The sequence below is a fragment of the Uranotaenia lowii genome, chromosome 2 (assembly GCF_029784155.1).
Source record: "Uranotaenia lowii strain MFRU-FL chromosome 2, ASM2978415v1, whole genome shotgun sequence".
In the NCBI taxonomy this organism is placed as follows: domain Eukaryota; kingdom Metazoa; phylum Arthropoda; class Insecta; order Diptera; family Culicidae; genus Uranotaenia; species Uranotaenia lowii.
In genome coordinates, this window is record NC_073692.1 from 399,920,347 (window position 1) to 399,933,222 (window position 12,876).

The following is a 12,876-nucleotide window of genomic DNA, read 5'->3' on the forward strand; positions in this document are numbered from 1 at the left end:
ATAATTTAAAGAAATTATTGCTGTTTTGAAGGCTAATTAATGTTTTATTTCATCTACGAATGTCCTTCAAATAAACGCAACTAAATTCTAGTACTTCAAAGGTTTCCTTCGGGTTTCACGTAGCTCCTCTCTGGTGTGATAGGGAGCGTAAGGGTCGTTAATGTAAAACCTTGGCCGCTTCCAATATTTCGTAACCATCTTATCCAACAACGTAGCCTGCTGGGAATTGACCAGCACATGCTGCTTCAGCCGGTGCTTCCGGGCAGCCGATTTGCGCCACATGTGCTTATGTCGACCGGACATGGTGCGAATCCAGCCACCCCAGTGCAACCTTTTGAAGCGTTTTACGACCGCTTTCACCGTCTTTCGTTTTCCCTTTCCGAGAGAAAATTTTATAACTGTTCGGGACGGTTGTTGTTGAACCGCTGAAAGTGCTGTTAATATGCTTCCGGTAGGGCTGGCAACGGCATTGGCTGCCTGGGCGCAAACAGTGAACGGGACACGCTGAATGCTGCTGTTGCTAATGCGAAGCATCGTGGAGAAGTCCCGATTAAGGTTGCTCATGTTAGTTGCCGGCTTGACCAACATCGGGCGAACGAGTGCCCGGGAATGATTTACATTCCGTAACGCTGAAATATCCATGATTAACATGTTGAAATTCATTTGATCTTTTAAAAACTTACCTGCGGAAACGAGTGGCCGTAGCATTTTTAATGATTTACCCAAATTAACATGAATATTCCGATGAGAAAAGCGCAACGGTGTGACACTGATCACATAACAACCCCACACACAACGAAAACAATCGTATTTCGCCAACTTTTAGTTGATGCTGTCAGTTTTTGACATGGATGCTGTCAGTATATCGAACATGTGCGTTTGTTGTTAGTTTATAGAAAACGCTCTACCCAAGTGTGATATCAAATTGTTGTTTAAACTTTCTTCCCGTTTTTTGGTTTAAAATCTTCTAAATCTTTTCGTCATGGCGCAAGGAAAGATGAAAGTTAAGTCTAAGGCACCAGTTAACAACAAAAAACCTGGAAATAAGAAAGGCAGCGCGTTCAGCAAGCGAAAAAGTAAGTGAATACAATTCGTTTTTTTTTCATAGTTCTGGTAACATATTGGAAATCGCAAATATCTCTACTTGCTATGTTGCTTACAAATATAATATTTCCTAGTGACTGTTGCACTTGAACTTTTTTTTTCAAAACATTCGCATGTTAATGATCAATACAAATCAGTTGAAAGATGCATACAAATTTTCATAAAAAGTAAACAATTCTACTGTAAAGAACAGTGTATGGTCTATTGGCATTATTAACCTTCTAGTATTCAGGTAAAGTAATAACGATATTTTTACTTGAATATGAGAGATTTATTTTTAACGACTTCACATTGATGAAAAATGTTTAAGTGATTTGATATCTCCTGGGTTCTATTGAAATATTTAGAAAGTAGCCCCCAAGTGAAATCCTAAAATTCTGCTTACTATGGTCTTAAGTTTTCTTTTTTAAAAATCTATTCATAATTGAGGCGCGATCAGAGGGGCAAGTGCCGAAATGATGATTTCGAGAAAACGGGCCTCAAAGTTTTTTTTCTAAATCAAAATTATCGAATCAATTTTTCTACTAAATTTTCGATGGAGTGTGTCTCATGAGGTCTAAAATGAAAGAAAAACCAAAGTTTTTGCGATATTTATGTTAAAACGGCGAACTACTTTTATTGATATTTTTCACTTGCTTCCTTCTGATCCCAAGAATGACACTTGCACCCCTCTGACTCCAAACAATATGATAGCATCCTTTTGGAATCTGTATGTAACGAGTATTTTCAGTATGATGCTAGATGTTTTGTTTTTGTTCGCACATTTAATTTTCTGCCTTTTCGGGCTTCAAATTTCTATGCAACTCATAATGAACGAGGTTTGCAAGTTCCACTACCCTAATTCCCAGAATTTGTTGAAAACTTTCAATCTCTCTTTTTCCTTAATGGATACACAAGAATACCTGCATATGTGTTCATTCATTATAATTAACTGTTTAGCTGGTCGCTTTTTCCGGTAGAACCAACGTACGCTTCCTCTTGGTTTCGTAGCTTTTTTCGCAAGATAAGTTTCCAGACTGCCTGATTTCGTTGGCGTTTTTGGGGTCTTGATGAATGGCCAGTTGACTCTCCAGAAATGGACTCATTCTCGCTAGCAACTGCAGCAGCAGCAACTTCTGATTCTCCAGAAGAACCGTGGATGTTTAATTTTTCTTTTTTGGTCTTATTATACCAGGCCTCTTTCCTAAACAGTTATGTAAATATTCCTTAAAAGACTTAATGTAATTTTTTTAAAACTACCTGTCGCAACGACTCTTCTGAACTTTTCGAAGTTTCATTTTGTTCCGTGGGATAGTATGTAAAATCATGATCAGAGCCTGTCGAAAACTCTGAATCCTCTGAGCTTTCATCCGAGAGATTTTTCTTAGATATATTTGCAAAAAAATTATTGTTAAGTGCGTTTTGTGTTTGCCTTTTATCCCTATTAGCATTGGCTAAATTTGCCATAAAAAAAAATATTTTAGAATTTTTTGTATACATAACAATGAGATTTTTATGACGACGAAGTTACACCTGAATCTATTTTCATCACTTCTCTATCTGAGGACTTTGGATTATCCTGGTCAGAACCAGTAGAAAATGTTAGTCGGAGCTAGATGATGTTGTTTTCAATTGACAAAAATGTATACGTTCTAATGAAATCAGCCCAAAAGTATAATCCTTTGGTGTAAGAAGGGTGCAAGTGCACACCAAACGAAACAGGATTTTCATTGACACGTTTTTTTATAAATAGCTTAAAAATATTTTTTCTTTTGTCCTGTGTCTTCTACAGAATGTTAATCTATACTTTAACTATCCAAAAAACAGTTTATCTCAGTTTTGATAAAAAAAATCACTTGCACCCCTCTGATCCTAAGTGTCTCAATTAAAAACGTGGAGAACAAAGTTTACAAAAATTCACACTAATACACACAGAAACACAGACAACGCATTTTTTCAACCTTAACCCTGAACTCTAAATTGAGCGATTGAAGTCAAGGAAATGTAAGCGCCGAAATCATCTATTTTAAGTGTTAAGAATGCCAAATAATTTTCCTATCTTTACTTGGTGTAAATTTCCATTTTTTTAATTTAATCTCCTTCTGAAACTTTTAGAATAAATATATGAAAACGAAAAAGAAAAGGTTATTGCGAATGTTTCTCTTTGGTCCTGTAGTAATGCATTTGAATGCACTCCAATTCCGAATTCATAATCTTGATTCTTAACTTGAATTTGAACTTTTATTATCAAGCCTGAATTTAAAATTCTAACCTGAACTCTCAATCAGATGTACATATACTAAATCAAAATCTGAACTCAAAATTTGAACTTTGAATCGGAACATCGAATCCATTTCATCCAAATCTTCTCTATCCTCCCCACAGATGCCCCGATCCAGTCGAAGAAGCACAAGTTCAACGAAGCCCACAAGCTGAAGCAGGTTGTCAGTCGGGCGGTCAATCAGAAAAACGAAGACGAAATCCGCAAGCTGGTATATGAGGGCCAGAAAAATCTGAGCCAGGCCCAGCAAGCGGTTATGGAGCACCACAAGAAGCAACCTGCTGCTGGTGGCGATATTGAGGCAGGAAGTTCTACCTAAACGGCACTTTCTTAGAGATTTTGTACAATAATGAAAATAAACTTATATTTAAGGATAGTTCGGCTGTTTTAGTCTAGTGAAATCCTACCAGTTCAAATTTTAAATAGGTATTTTATTTTGTTTTCCATTTTTCCGTTCGAGGAAACAGTTTAAGTGTTCTTTCTTTCTTTGAATTTTGTCCCTCTGCTGTCGACAACGAGTTGCTCTGCTAGTGTTGCATTGCAACTGGGCAGTTCAACATTCGCCCATAGCGCTTTCCAATATAGGAAATCCTGTCTATCCTCATTCTGTCTCTCAATAACTGTCTGCGCCTTTTCACCTGGTAAGTCTGCGTGCTTCAAATTGTGAGAGGCGGTTATGCCAAACTCTGTTCATATGCGTTCTAGTCATTTAATGGTAAATATATACGATTATCGGTGTACAATTAATGGTAATAAAATTTATAAAATAGGAAAATGTAGAATGCACCGTTGATCGGCGAACATCCTTTTCCCCGCGGGTCGCTTAAATTAAGCGACAGGTGCGTCGTTTTTTTATTCATTTTATCTTGCCAATAGGAATAGTGCGTGAATAGATTCATAAGAAAGGTGCTAATGATGGGATCCTTCTTATCTAACCTAACACATACATATGCAATCGATTCACTTGTTCAACCAAGGACTAAACATACCTACTGCAAAACTACGCTTGGTGTAGTAAACGAAGAATAACTTTCAGGCAAATGGATTTAATGTTAGGTTGGGAGTTGTTAATTTTTTAAGATTTTTGTTTATACTCTTCGCTCTTACTTTTGTATCTAACATCGATGAGAAATGCAACCAAATAGGTATCTAATACTAATTTTGATGCTCCACTGTCTTGGTTTGTTTTGCTACACTTTTCTTTTCTTTGTATCTTTGTTAAACTGTATTTAATAGAAAAGGAATTGGCAAATTGAATCTCCTAGGAGAAATTGGATTGTATTCCTAACTTAAAAGCTAGCTGTTTTTTCTTTTATCTGTTGAATAGTGTATGTGTAAAGAACTGGTTAAAATGTGATTTTTTACGAGCTAACTGGTTGTTCCACTTTTTTGATAAATAATACCTGCCTATTGACTTCTACCAGACCGTCCAGTCCAGGATTTACCTAGCCGGAACAAACGTCGGAATGATCGTCCCAAGCATTGACCTTTAAAAAGAAGAAAAAAAATTATTAACTCTGTACTTCCACTGATCAAAATCATCTCAACAGCATACCTGACATTCCCGGCTACAGTACCACTGGTTGCCACAGCCGGCACACACGAACTGGGCGTCGCGTTTCTTGCATCCCTGGCAGCTAGGAACGTCGTTATCATGGAACTCTGGGCCATTGCCGCCGCGACCACCGGCAGTGATGACGACACCGGAATCACCACCAATCCGGTGATGTCCATCGGATGCATTGCGTCGGTCATTGGCCCCGTGATGATGATCGTCACCTTCGTCGATGACCAACCGATCCACGCTATCGTCGGCTTCGTCGTCCTGGAACGGAAGAAGAATGTGTTTGAATTGAGTCGATTTGATATGATTAAACACAAACATTGATTTGTCAACTTATATCGTACAAGTTTATACAACAAGTTCGAATGAAATCCACGCGACAAAAAGGGTCTAGCGATTGGAAACTTGGAACATGGAAATGCTGATCCCTAAATTTCGTGGGCAGTGCCACGTGCTCTCCAACGAATTGAAGAGCCGCAAATTCGACATCGTAGCGCTGCAGGAGGTATGTTGGAAGGGCTCCACTGTACGAACTTTCCCTAATGGTAGAACCATCTACCAAAGCTGCGGCAACACACACAAGCTTGGAATAGCTTGTAAAGTGATGGGGAACATAAGAATGTGCGTGATCGGGTGGTGGCCGATCGATCCACTTATGTGCTGGTTGAGAATCAAGGGACGGTTCTTCAACATCAGCATCATCAACGTGCACAACCCTCACCTCGGAAGTACCGGTGACGACAAAGGCGAATACTACATGCAGCTGGAGCGTGAATACGACCGCTGCCAAAAACAAGATATCAAGATAGTCATCGGGGATTTTAACGCTCAGGTCGGCCAGGAGGAGGAATTCAAACCGACAATTGGAAGGTTCAGTGCGCACCAGCTGACCAACGAATGGCCGAACGTAGTACCTTTTTCCAGCACCGCCTCTCACACAAGTACACCTGGAGATTCTGTCGAGTTACCAACATCGATTCAGACCATTATCTGGCGATGGTGAAGATGCGCCCAAAACTCATCGGTTAAATATCGCACGACTGAAGCAACCTGAGGCCGCGGAAGACTACGCGCAATCGCTCGAAGCAGCGCTGCTGACAGAGGGCGAGCTTGACGAAGCCCCTCTCGAGGATTGTTGGGATACCATCGAGACAGCCATCAACAGTGTTGCATCATCGATCATGTGGAACGAACTCGACGGAACGATTGTTTCGACGAGAAGTGTAGGCAGGTCATGGATGAAGAGAATGCCGCGGCAGTAGTGCAAAAAGGCACCCGTCGAAATGTGGAAAATCACCGACAGCGGAAGAGGCAAACTCAACGCATCCCACAAAGGCTTCGTGCTGCAAGCCCGAATGTGCCACGATAAGGACGGGGGCAACCTGACGGACAATCGTGGGGTGATCAAAATGTGGAAGTAGCACTTCGATGATCTGAACGGCGTACATGCATGAGACCAATACGGTGGGGGAAGGTACATCGCCGGCGTAGCCAACGACGTAGAGGAGCCACACCCAACGATGAGTGAAGTTAAGGAAGGCATTCGCCAGCTGAACTCATCAAAATGTCTTTGTCTATCTTGGCTCACTGGTGACCGCAGACCAGCCGTGAGATTCGCTACTGCCTACTATGGACTCCACAAGCAACTGCAACGAGAAGACTTAGCCCTCGCATGAAGTGTAACCTGTACATGACGCTAATTAGACCGGTGAAGTCTACGAGCACGTACACTTGGAGTATTCGAGCGACGAATGTTAAGAATCATCTTTGGCAGCGTGCAAGAGAACGGAGTGTGAAGGCGAAGGATGAACCACGAGCTCGCACGACTCTACGGCGAACCCAGTATCCAGAAGGTGATGAAGGCTGGCCGGATACGCTGAGCAGGACATATTGTAGGTATGGATAAAATTAAATAATTTCATTTTTTTGTTACTTGAACACCCCTTTCTACCACGAATGAACACCTAGCCGAAAATAGCCATCCCTGCAAAAGCCGATGAACTTTCTATTAAAGAACAGTTAAACCAAGAGCATAGCCGAATAAGAGAGATATTTTGGAGAGTAAGCAAAACTCCCGAAGCACCCCATCAAGAGCGTGACGTCACGGAAAAACTCTTTTTCTTCGTAAAGCGGATCTGGGTGTTTTAAAGGGATTTGGTGAAACTTTGCTGGAGAACCTAGAAGGCCCCTGTTCAAATTACCCTAACAATATAAAATTTTAAATATAAAATCTATGGTCCACCGATAAGGTTGGATGGAATAATCTCCGGTGGTGAAAAACGCACCGCATCGTTTCCTGGTTAACTTAACGAGGGAAACTTAAGAAAAGCACTCAGTGAAACCGAAAAAATCCCATCCTGGGAAACTTGGGAAGGTTTAGTATGCCTAGGCATCGCTAGAGGCGCTAGTGTTTAGATAGGAGAATCGTTCAAATGCAGAAGATTACCGTTGAAGACGGAAGTTCGTCAGCCAAAACCATCCACCATAATGTTAAATACACTTCCTACTAATACTACAAACAACAAACCACCTATAAGCAAATTCGAGAAATATAAATAAATTAGTTGTTGTAACAAATGTTTTTTAAACATAAATTTATGAAAAGTTAAAGCACTGACCATACTGACTGGACACTCGATTTCGTTTTCTGGATAATTTTTCCAACAGTACGCAATGTCGATTTCAGAGTGCGCATTGATCGATTTGAAGAAATGCTATCCCAGTTAGGAAATGCCACCTAACTTTAAAAATAAAACACGCAATTTCTACGATAAAATCAGGCTAACCAGGAACATTTTTCCTACAGGGCATTTTTTGTCAAATTTTTCAGGTTCGCCACCTGCCGTCGGTATTGCGCAAAATCTGCAACCTGCAAAATCTGACGACAAAAAATTAGACAGAAAATGGTTGAATTTTTGTTCTAAGTGTCATGTCAGTGTGATCAGTGGTTAAAGTTCACGTTTTTTTTTTCGATTGTTCGGTAAAGTAGAGTTTTTTTTCGAGTAGGGTTGACTCTAGCTTGTTTCTCCTTTCAACCCCTTCCCAGTTTCCGAAGCAATACTGGGGAATTTGTTCGGGGAAAGTGGGTCCGCTGAAGATAATTCTGGAAAACTATATTCCAGTCAGTTGAGATTTTTTGGCCAACCGAACAACCATACTTAGTTTTAGTAGATTTTTCGGCCAATCAATCCGTGATAGTGATGGATGATCGACGGTTGAGGACGGTAGCTTAAACCTGATCTGGGCCAATACAATATACACCTACCCTCTGTTGGGTCTCAAAAGCCGGGCAAGCTATCAAAAGGCGGCTGGTCTCCTCGGAGTGACGCTCTTAAATCATCCGCTAACAACCCAGATCCCAATTCGCCCACTTCCTCTCATTGCAATGTTGGGAGAATGCCAGACGACTGTCCTGCAAAACAGGTGTTCGCTACGAATCCGGTAGGAACAAGACGAGCAGGGGCACAAAGAGCGAGGTGGTTAGACCAAGTGGAGCGTGATCTGGCGAATGAGGGATGTCCGAGAAATTCCAGTAATCCTGCTTCCCCTGTGACAAATGTTCTTTGCAGAGAAAAGGCAGGGCATGGACTACGAGAAGCCGATGGAGTAAGTAGTGGTGGACGCGTTTGGTTGACGTCAATGATTGATGACGCCTTCTCCGGCCCATCATTGAAAGCTGATATGAACTGGAGCGTGGACGATCACCTGGCGAGTCGATTGCAGACTTTCGCAGGTCCATGATCGGAGATGAGTACAGCAAGGAAAAGTTCACAGAGCACTGCGTAGATGACAACCCATAGGAACCTATAGAAAAATATGGCAATAATAACAATATACCTCACTCTTCAAAAAACAAGGAGACACATCAAGCAGGCCATCATGTGGAGAAGGTAGAACCATGTATAAACATCGACAATCTGAACCAATTATGGCGGATGTCTGATTTGGTGGTGGTGCTGTTGTCGCTGGTGGTGGTGATGGTGGTATTATCAGTGACTTTAGTACGAACTTTCGTCAGTAGGTAATGCTGACGTTCGGGTCCTTGATGAGGTTTATGGAGAAGGCTGACAGTAAGGTGTAAACACTGATCACACTGACATGACACTTAGAACCAAAAATTCGACCATTTTCTGGCTAATTTGTTTGTCAAATTTTGCAGGTTCGCAATACTGACGGTCGGTGGCGAACCTGTAAAAGTTGAAAAAAATGCCCAGTAGGAAAAATGAACCTGTTTAGCACGATTTTATCGTAGAAATTGCCTGTTTTTTTTTTAAAGTTGAGTGGCTCTTTCTTACTGTGATAGCAAATCGATCGATGCGCACTCTAGAATCGATATTGCGTACTGTTGGAAAAATTATTCAACAAACGAAATCGAATGTCCAGTCAATATGGTCAGTGGTATAAAGCTTGCTTCATTTAGAACTGGAACAAACTTTTGCTCGTATTGTGGCGCTCCTGGTGGACGGATTTGGAAGTTCTTGGTACCCAAGGGTCGGGAATTTTGTCAGTTTTATGTATGTATTTTTAACATTCCGCAAATAGACTGCACTTTATAAACTATCAACATGGAAGCCGAAAGAAGGGAAAAAATGTGCACAGTTATTTGGAAAATCCATTGTGGTCTGCATCAAAATAGGCTATGCTAAACAGCTCAAATTGCCCAGAAATACTGTATAGCGCGACGATTCGGAAGTAGAATTTTCGCCCAGAAACTGCGTCGTAAGATTTTGAAGACGATTAAGAGGAATACCAATCTGTCGGACCGTGATTTGGTCTGAAAATTTGGTGCTGCCCATAGTACAGTGAGGAGAATTCGACTACGGAAAGGTGGCGTTCTCGGAAGCTATACGACCATCAGGTGCTGACCAAGTTCGACGGGTTTCTTCTGATGCACGATGAAACCTATGACAAGGCTGACTTCGAGCAAATCCTAGGTCTCTTGGCAACGGCTCGGGGAGATGTTCCAGCCAAATTTAAATTTGTTTTTACCGAAAAATTTGCATGAAAATGTATGATTTAAAAGGGCATTTGCAGCTGTTGTAAAGTTTTCATTACAAACATGAAATGATGTAAAAACTATACCAAAAAGAGTGTCTCCAAAAACGAATTTTGCCATTCATTCGATTCTATGACCATCCCGTAATGTTTTGGCCAGATTTGCAAGCTGTCATTACAGGAAAGTCATTCAAGAATGGTATGGAGAGAAAGAGGTCCAGTTTGTTCCGAAAAACCTTAAATCACCCAAATACCCCCAGTTCCGCCCTATTGAGAAACACTAGGCAATCATGAAGAGGAGACTCAAGGGCCAAGTAAAGGAAAAGGTTGTCAAAAACATCAATCATATGAAGACCTGGTGTAATAAAATAACTAAAACAATGGACGAAGAAGGTACGCCCCGCCTAGTGAGTCTTGCTACAGGAAAAAATTGAAAATTCCTTCGAAACTATGGCGAATGATTTAATCCGTATTCTTCTTAAAAGTATGGCAATTATTTTTGGTCCAATTCTATCTGAAGCTAGCTTTATTGGCATGAACACCACATGTAATAATTAACGATGAACGAATAATGAAGAACTCTTGGCTAGAGCAAAGAAACTTGGAGTCAGATCCGAAATGAACTCCTAATTCAATGCTGGCCTTGGCGGCACAGATGATTCTGGATGCTTACAGAATGGTGCTTAAAAATTGTCTCGACGAAGGATTATTCCCAAACCTTCGGAAAACTGCGAAATTGGAGTTATTACTGAAACTGGGAAAAATTCCCAGGGTATTCAGCATTTGTATGCTGGATAATCTTGGCAAGCTATAAGATAGGATAATCTTCAACTGATCAACGATCTGACAGTTGGGTTTTCGAAAAGGGAGATCTAAAATCGCCCCATTTGAATGGTGACGATTGTGAGGCAAGCTGGGAACCCATTGCCAACGTGCTTAAGTAAAAGGATGTCTAATCCCTATACCCTGCGGAGAATAATATGAAGCTTTTTGAGAACCAAGACCTGACCTTTAAAACCAAAACCTTGTTATGATCTATTCGCCCAACCGCAAGTGTTCCTCAAGGTTCCGAACTGGAACGCCATGTATAATGGGATGATAGTTGGATTTACGGACGAAATAGTGCTCATGATCACAATCTAGAAGGTAGAAGTCCTAGCAACGAAGTCCGAGAAAGGAGTAGGCATCTGGATGGTAGGAGCCAGGAGCTAAGCTTCAAATAGCCAACTGGCTTTGTGAAAGTTACTGTAAGATTAATTTTCCGTCGGAAATCATCAAACGAGTTTAAGAGTAAGTCTTACTATCAACGAGTTTAGGAGTAAGTCCTAATGTGTGTAGCTGACCTCGAATACTGTTCTAGCTTTTCCGCTACTGAGAAGTTCGACCCAAGTCTAACACACACAAATACCTGCTTTGAGTTCTGAAATCTGATTAAAAGATACCCGTATGTCAACAACCTCCTTATTTTTGTAGTTAACCTCCTCACCGCAGGAGAAAATTCCAAGTTACAGCTGGTAGAATTCGTCCATGATTCAATCGAAGTAAGGGTAAAAAAATCCTGCATGGACTCTGCATGGAAGTACATATCACGTTAGAGGAGTTGATTACAAGCAGAAAGCAATGGCGTCATATATCTTTGAATAAATTAAATAACACAATCAACACAACACATTTCCAAAATGCTCATTCGACTTACCAGATTCATGAAGTGCTGCTCCCGCAATCGCTGCAGCTGATGCTGCTGGTGGGCCGCCAGCAGTGTCTGCTGCAAGCTGGATCCCACCGGAGTGATCGTGATCTCGCTGTTCGATTTGGACAGGTTGAGACCGGTGCTAGCCTGCAGGTTGGCCAACGCTCCCGAGGTCACGGTGGCCGCCTGGGAGTTCATCCGTTCCGGTGCCGTGAGCAACCGGGCCAGGGTAGGCGAAAACGATGTGAACCCGGACGAGTTCGGTCGGGATGTTGATTTGGTCAGAATACCGTGCAGAAGGGAATTGGTCGAACTGGACTGACTGTTGTTCTGCTGGGATTGGTTTGTCGCATTGGCGTTGCTGCCGCCGGAATGGTTCAGCTGGTGGTCGTTTGTCGAAGTTCCGATGGGAGTCGAGTTCATTACCGGATGCAGCGTTACTTCCGGGTATGCGCTTTTGCTGAGATTAGTGGCAGTGGAATTGTTCGACTGGTGGTGGTGCTGTTGGGAAGAAGACGAAGAAGAATGAGGTGCTGTTGAGAGGACCGTGCTAGTCGAGGAGGTGGCGACAGGAGCCGATGAAACGGCGGTGGCGGCGGCGACGGCTGCTGCTGCTGATGCGGCCGCATTGGTCAAATTGGATAGCAAATTGTGATCGGATTGACTCATTTTGGCAAACTGTACCAGGACATCCTTGAAGGAGAGACCCCCGGGAGAAGTCGGTAGGCCGTGTGCGGGATAATTGTTGGGAGTGGTGTTATTGTTAGAATTGCTCTGAGACGAATCGTTGCTTGAGGGACGGGAAGTCTGAAACACATAGAGTAGGCAAGAGGAGGCTTAGCTTAGAGCTAACAACAGCACAACAGCGTGGATCAACTTTTGAACATTCTGATTGGAAGCTTTTACCCTATCGATGAAAAAGGGGTAGAATGGCGATGGATGGATCGATTGATGAGGTATTGAGGTTTTCCTGGAATTTTAGGGTATTTGGCTTAAAGTCAAATAAAAAAAAAATAATTTATTGATTTCCCTTTTACAGGGTGGCCAGCAAGTTTCCATTTTCAAATTCCCGGTTTTTTCCCGGTTTTCCCGATTGAGACTTTAAGGTATTCCTTGTTTCAAAATGTGCAAATAAATATATCCATCAGGTTTTTTGACCAAAAATTTAAATATGTTTATGCAAGTTGAACGTAAAAGCGTGAGCTATTTTTTTAGTTTAATAACACAAAGGCTATACAAATTACAGTCATGGAGACACGGTAA

General features: G+C 41.7%; 3 protein-coding genes across 7 annotated transcripts in view; 1 reads left to right on the top strand and 2 right to left on the bottom strand.

Moving 5' to 3' along the window:
• Positions 1-21: 21 nt before the first annotated feature.
• On the bottom strand, positions 22-810 carry LOC129747851 (39S ribosomal protein L35, mitochondrial). Its single transcript, XM_055742225.1, has 2 exons — positions 684-810; positions 22-629 (listed from the first exon to the last, which is right to left on the bottom strand). The coding sequence occupies exons 1-2, from the start codon at positions 706-708 to the stop codon at positions 88-90; spliced, it is 567 nt and encodes a 188-aa protein (XP_055598200.1). The 5' UTR covers positions 709-810; the 3' UTR covers positions 22-87.
• Positions 811-877: 67 nt separating this feature from the next.
• Positions 878-3,713, top strand: LOC129749532 (uncharacterized). The gene is made up of 2 exons (XM_055744511.1): positions 878-1,076; positions 3,469-3,713. Exons 1-2 carry the CDS (start codon positions 983-985, stop codon positions 3,681-3,683), a joined length of 309 nt encoding a protein of 102 aa, XP_055600486.1. The 5' UTR covers positions 878-982; the 3' UTR covers positions 3,684-3,713.
• Positions 3,714-3,778: 65 nt separating this feature from the next.
• The window catches only part of LOC129743939 (midasin-like), a 155,764-nt gene continuing 146,666 nt past the window's right edge, over positions 3,779-12,876 (bottom strand). For 2 of the 5 annotated variants that reach the window (XM_055736184.1, XM_055736183.1), the window contains 3 exons: positions 11,620-12,420; positions 4,920-5,189; positions 3,779-4,851 (listed from right to left, as the gene is read on the bottom strand). In XM_055736184.1, the coding sequence (XP_055592159.1) occupies positions 4,810-4,851; positions 4,920-5,189; positions 11,620-12,420 (1,113 nt within the window). In that variant the 3' untranslated portion in view covers positions 3,779-4,809. The remainder of the gene's footprint in view (positions 4,852-4,919; positions 5,190-11,619; positions 12,421-12,876) is intronic. The other 3 variants (XM_055736186.1, XM_055736185.1, XM_055736187.1) reach the window with 2 other exon arrangements.

Bases quoted from the DNA above. Each gene is read 5' to 3' on its own strand.
- LOC129749532 (XM_055744511.1), top strand. From the start codon at position 983: ATGGCGCAAGGAAAGATGAAAGTTAAGTCTAAGGCACCAGTTAACAAC. The intron at 1,077-3,468 runs GTAAGTGAATAC...TCCTCCCCACAG, and splicing joins CGCGTTCAGCAAGCGAAAAA to ATGCCCCGATCCAGTCGAAG.
- LOC129747851 (XM_055742225.1), bottom strand. From the start codon at position 708: ATGCTACGGCCACTCGTTTCCGCAG. The intron at 630-683 runs GTAAGTTTTTAA...TGGATATTTCAG, and splicing joins ACGGCCACTCGTTTCCGCAG to CGTTACGGAATGTAAATCAT.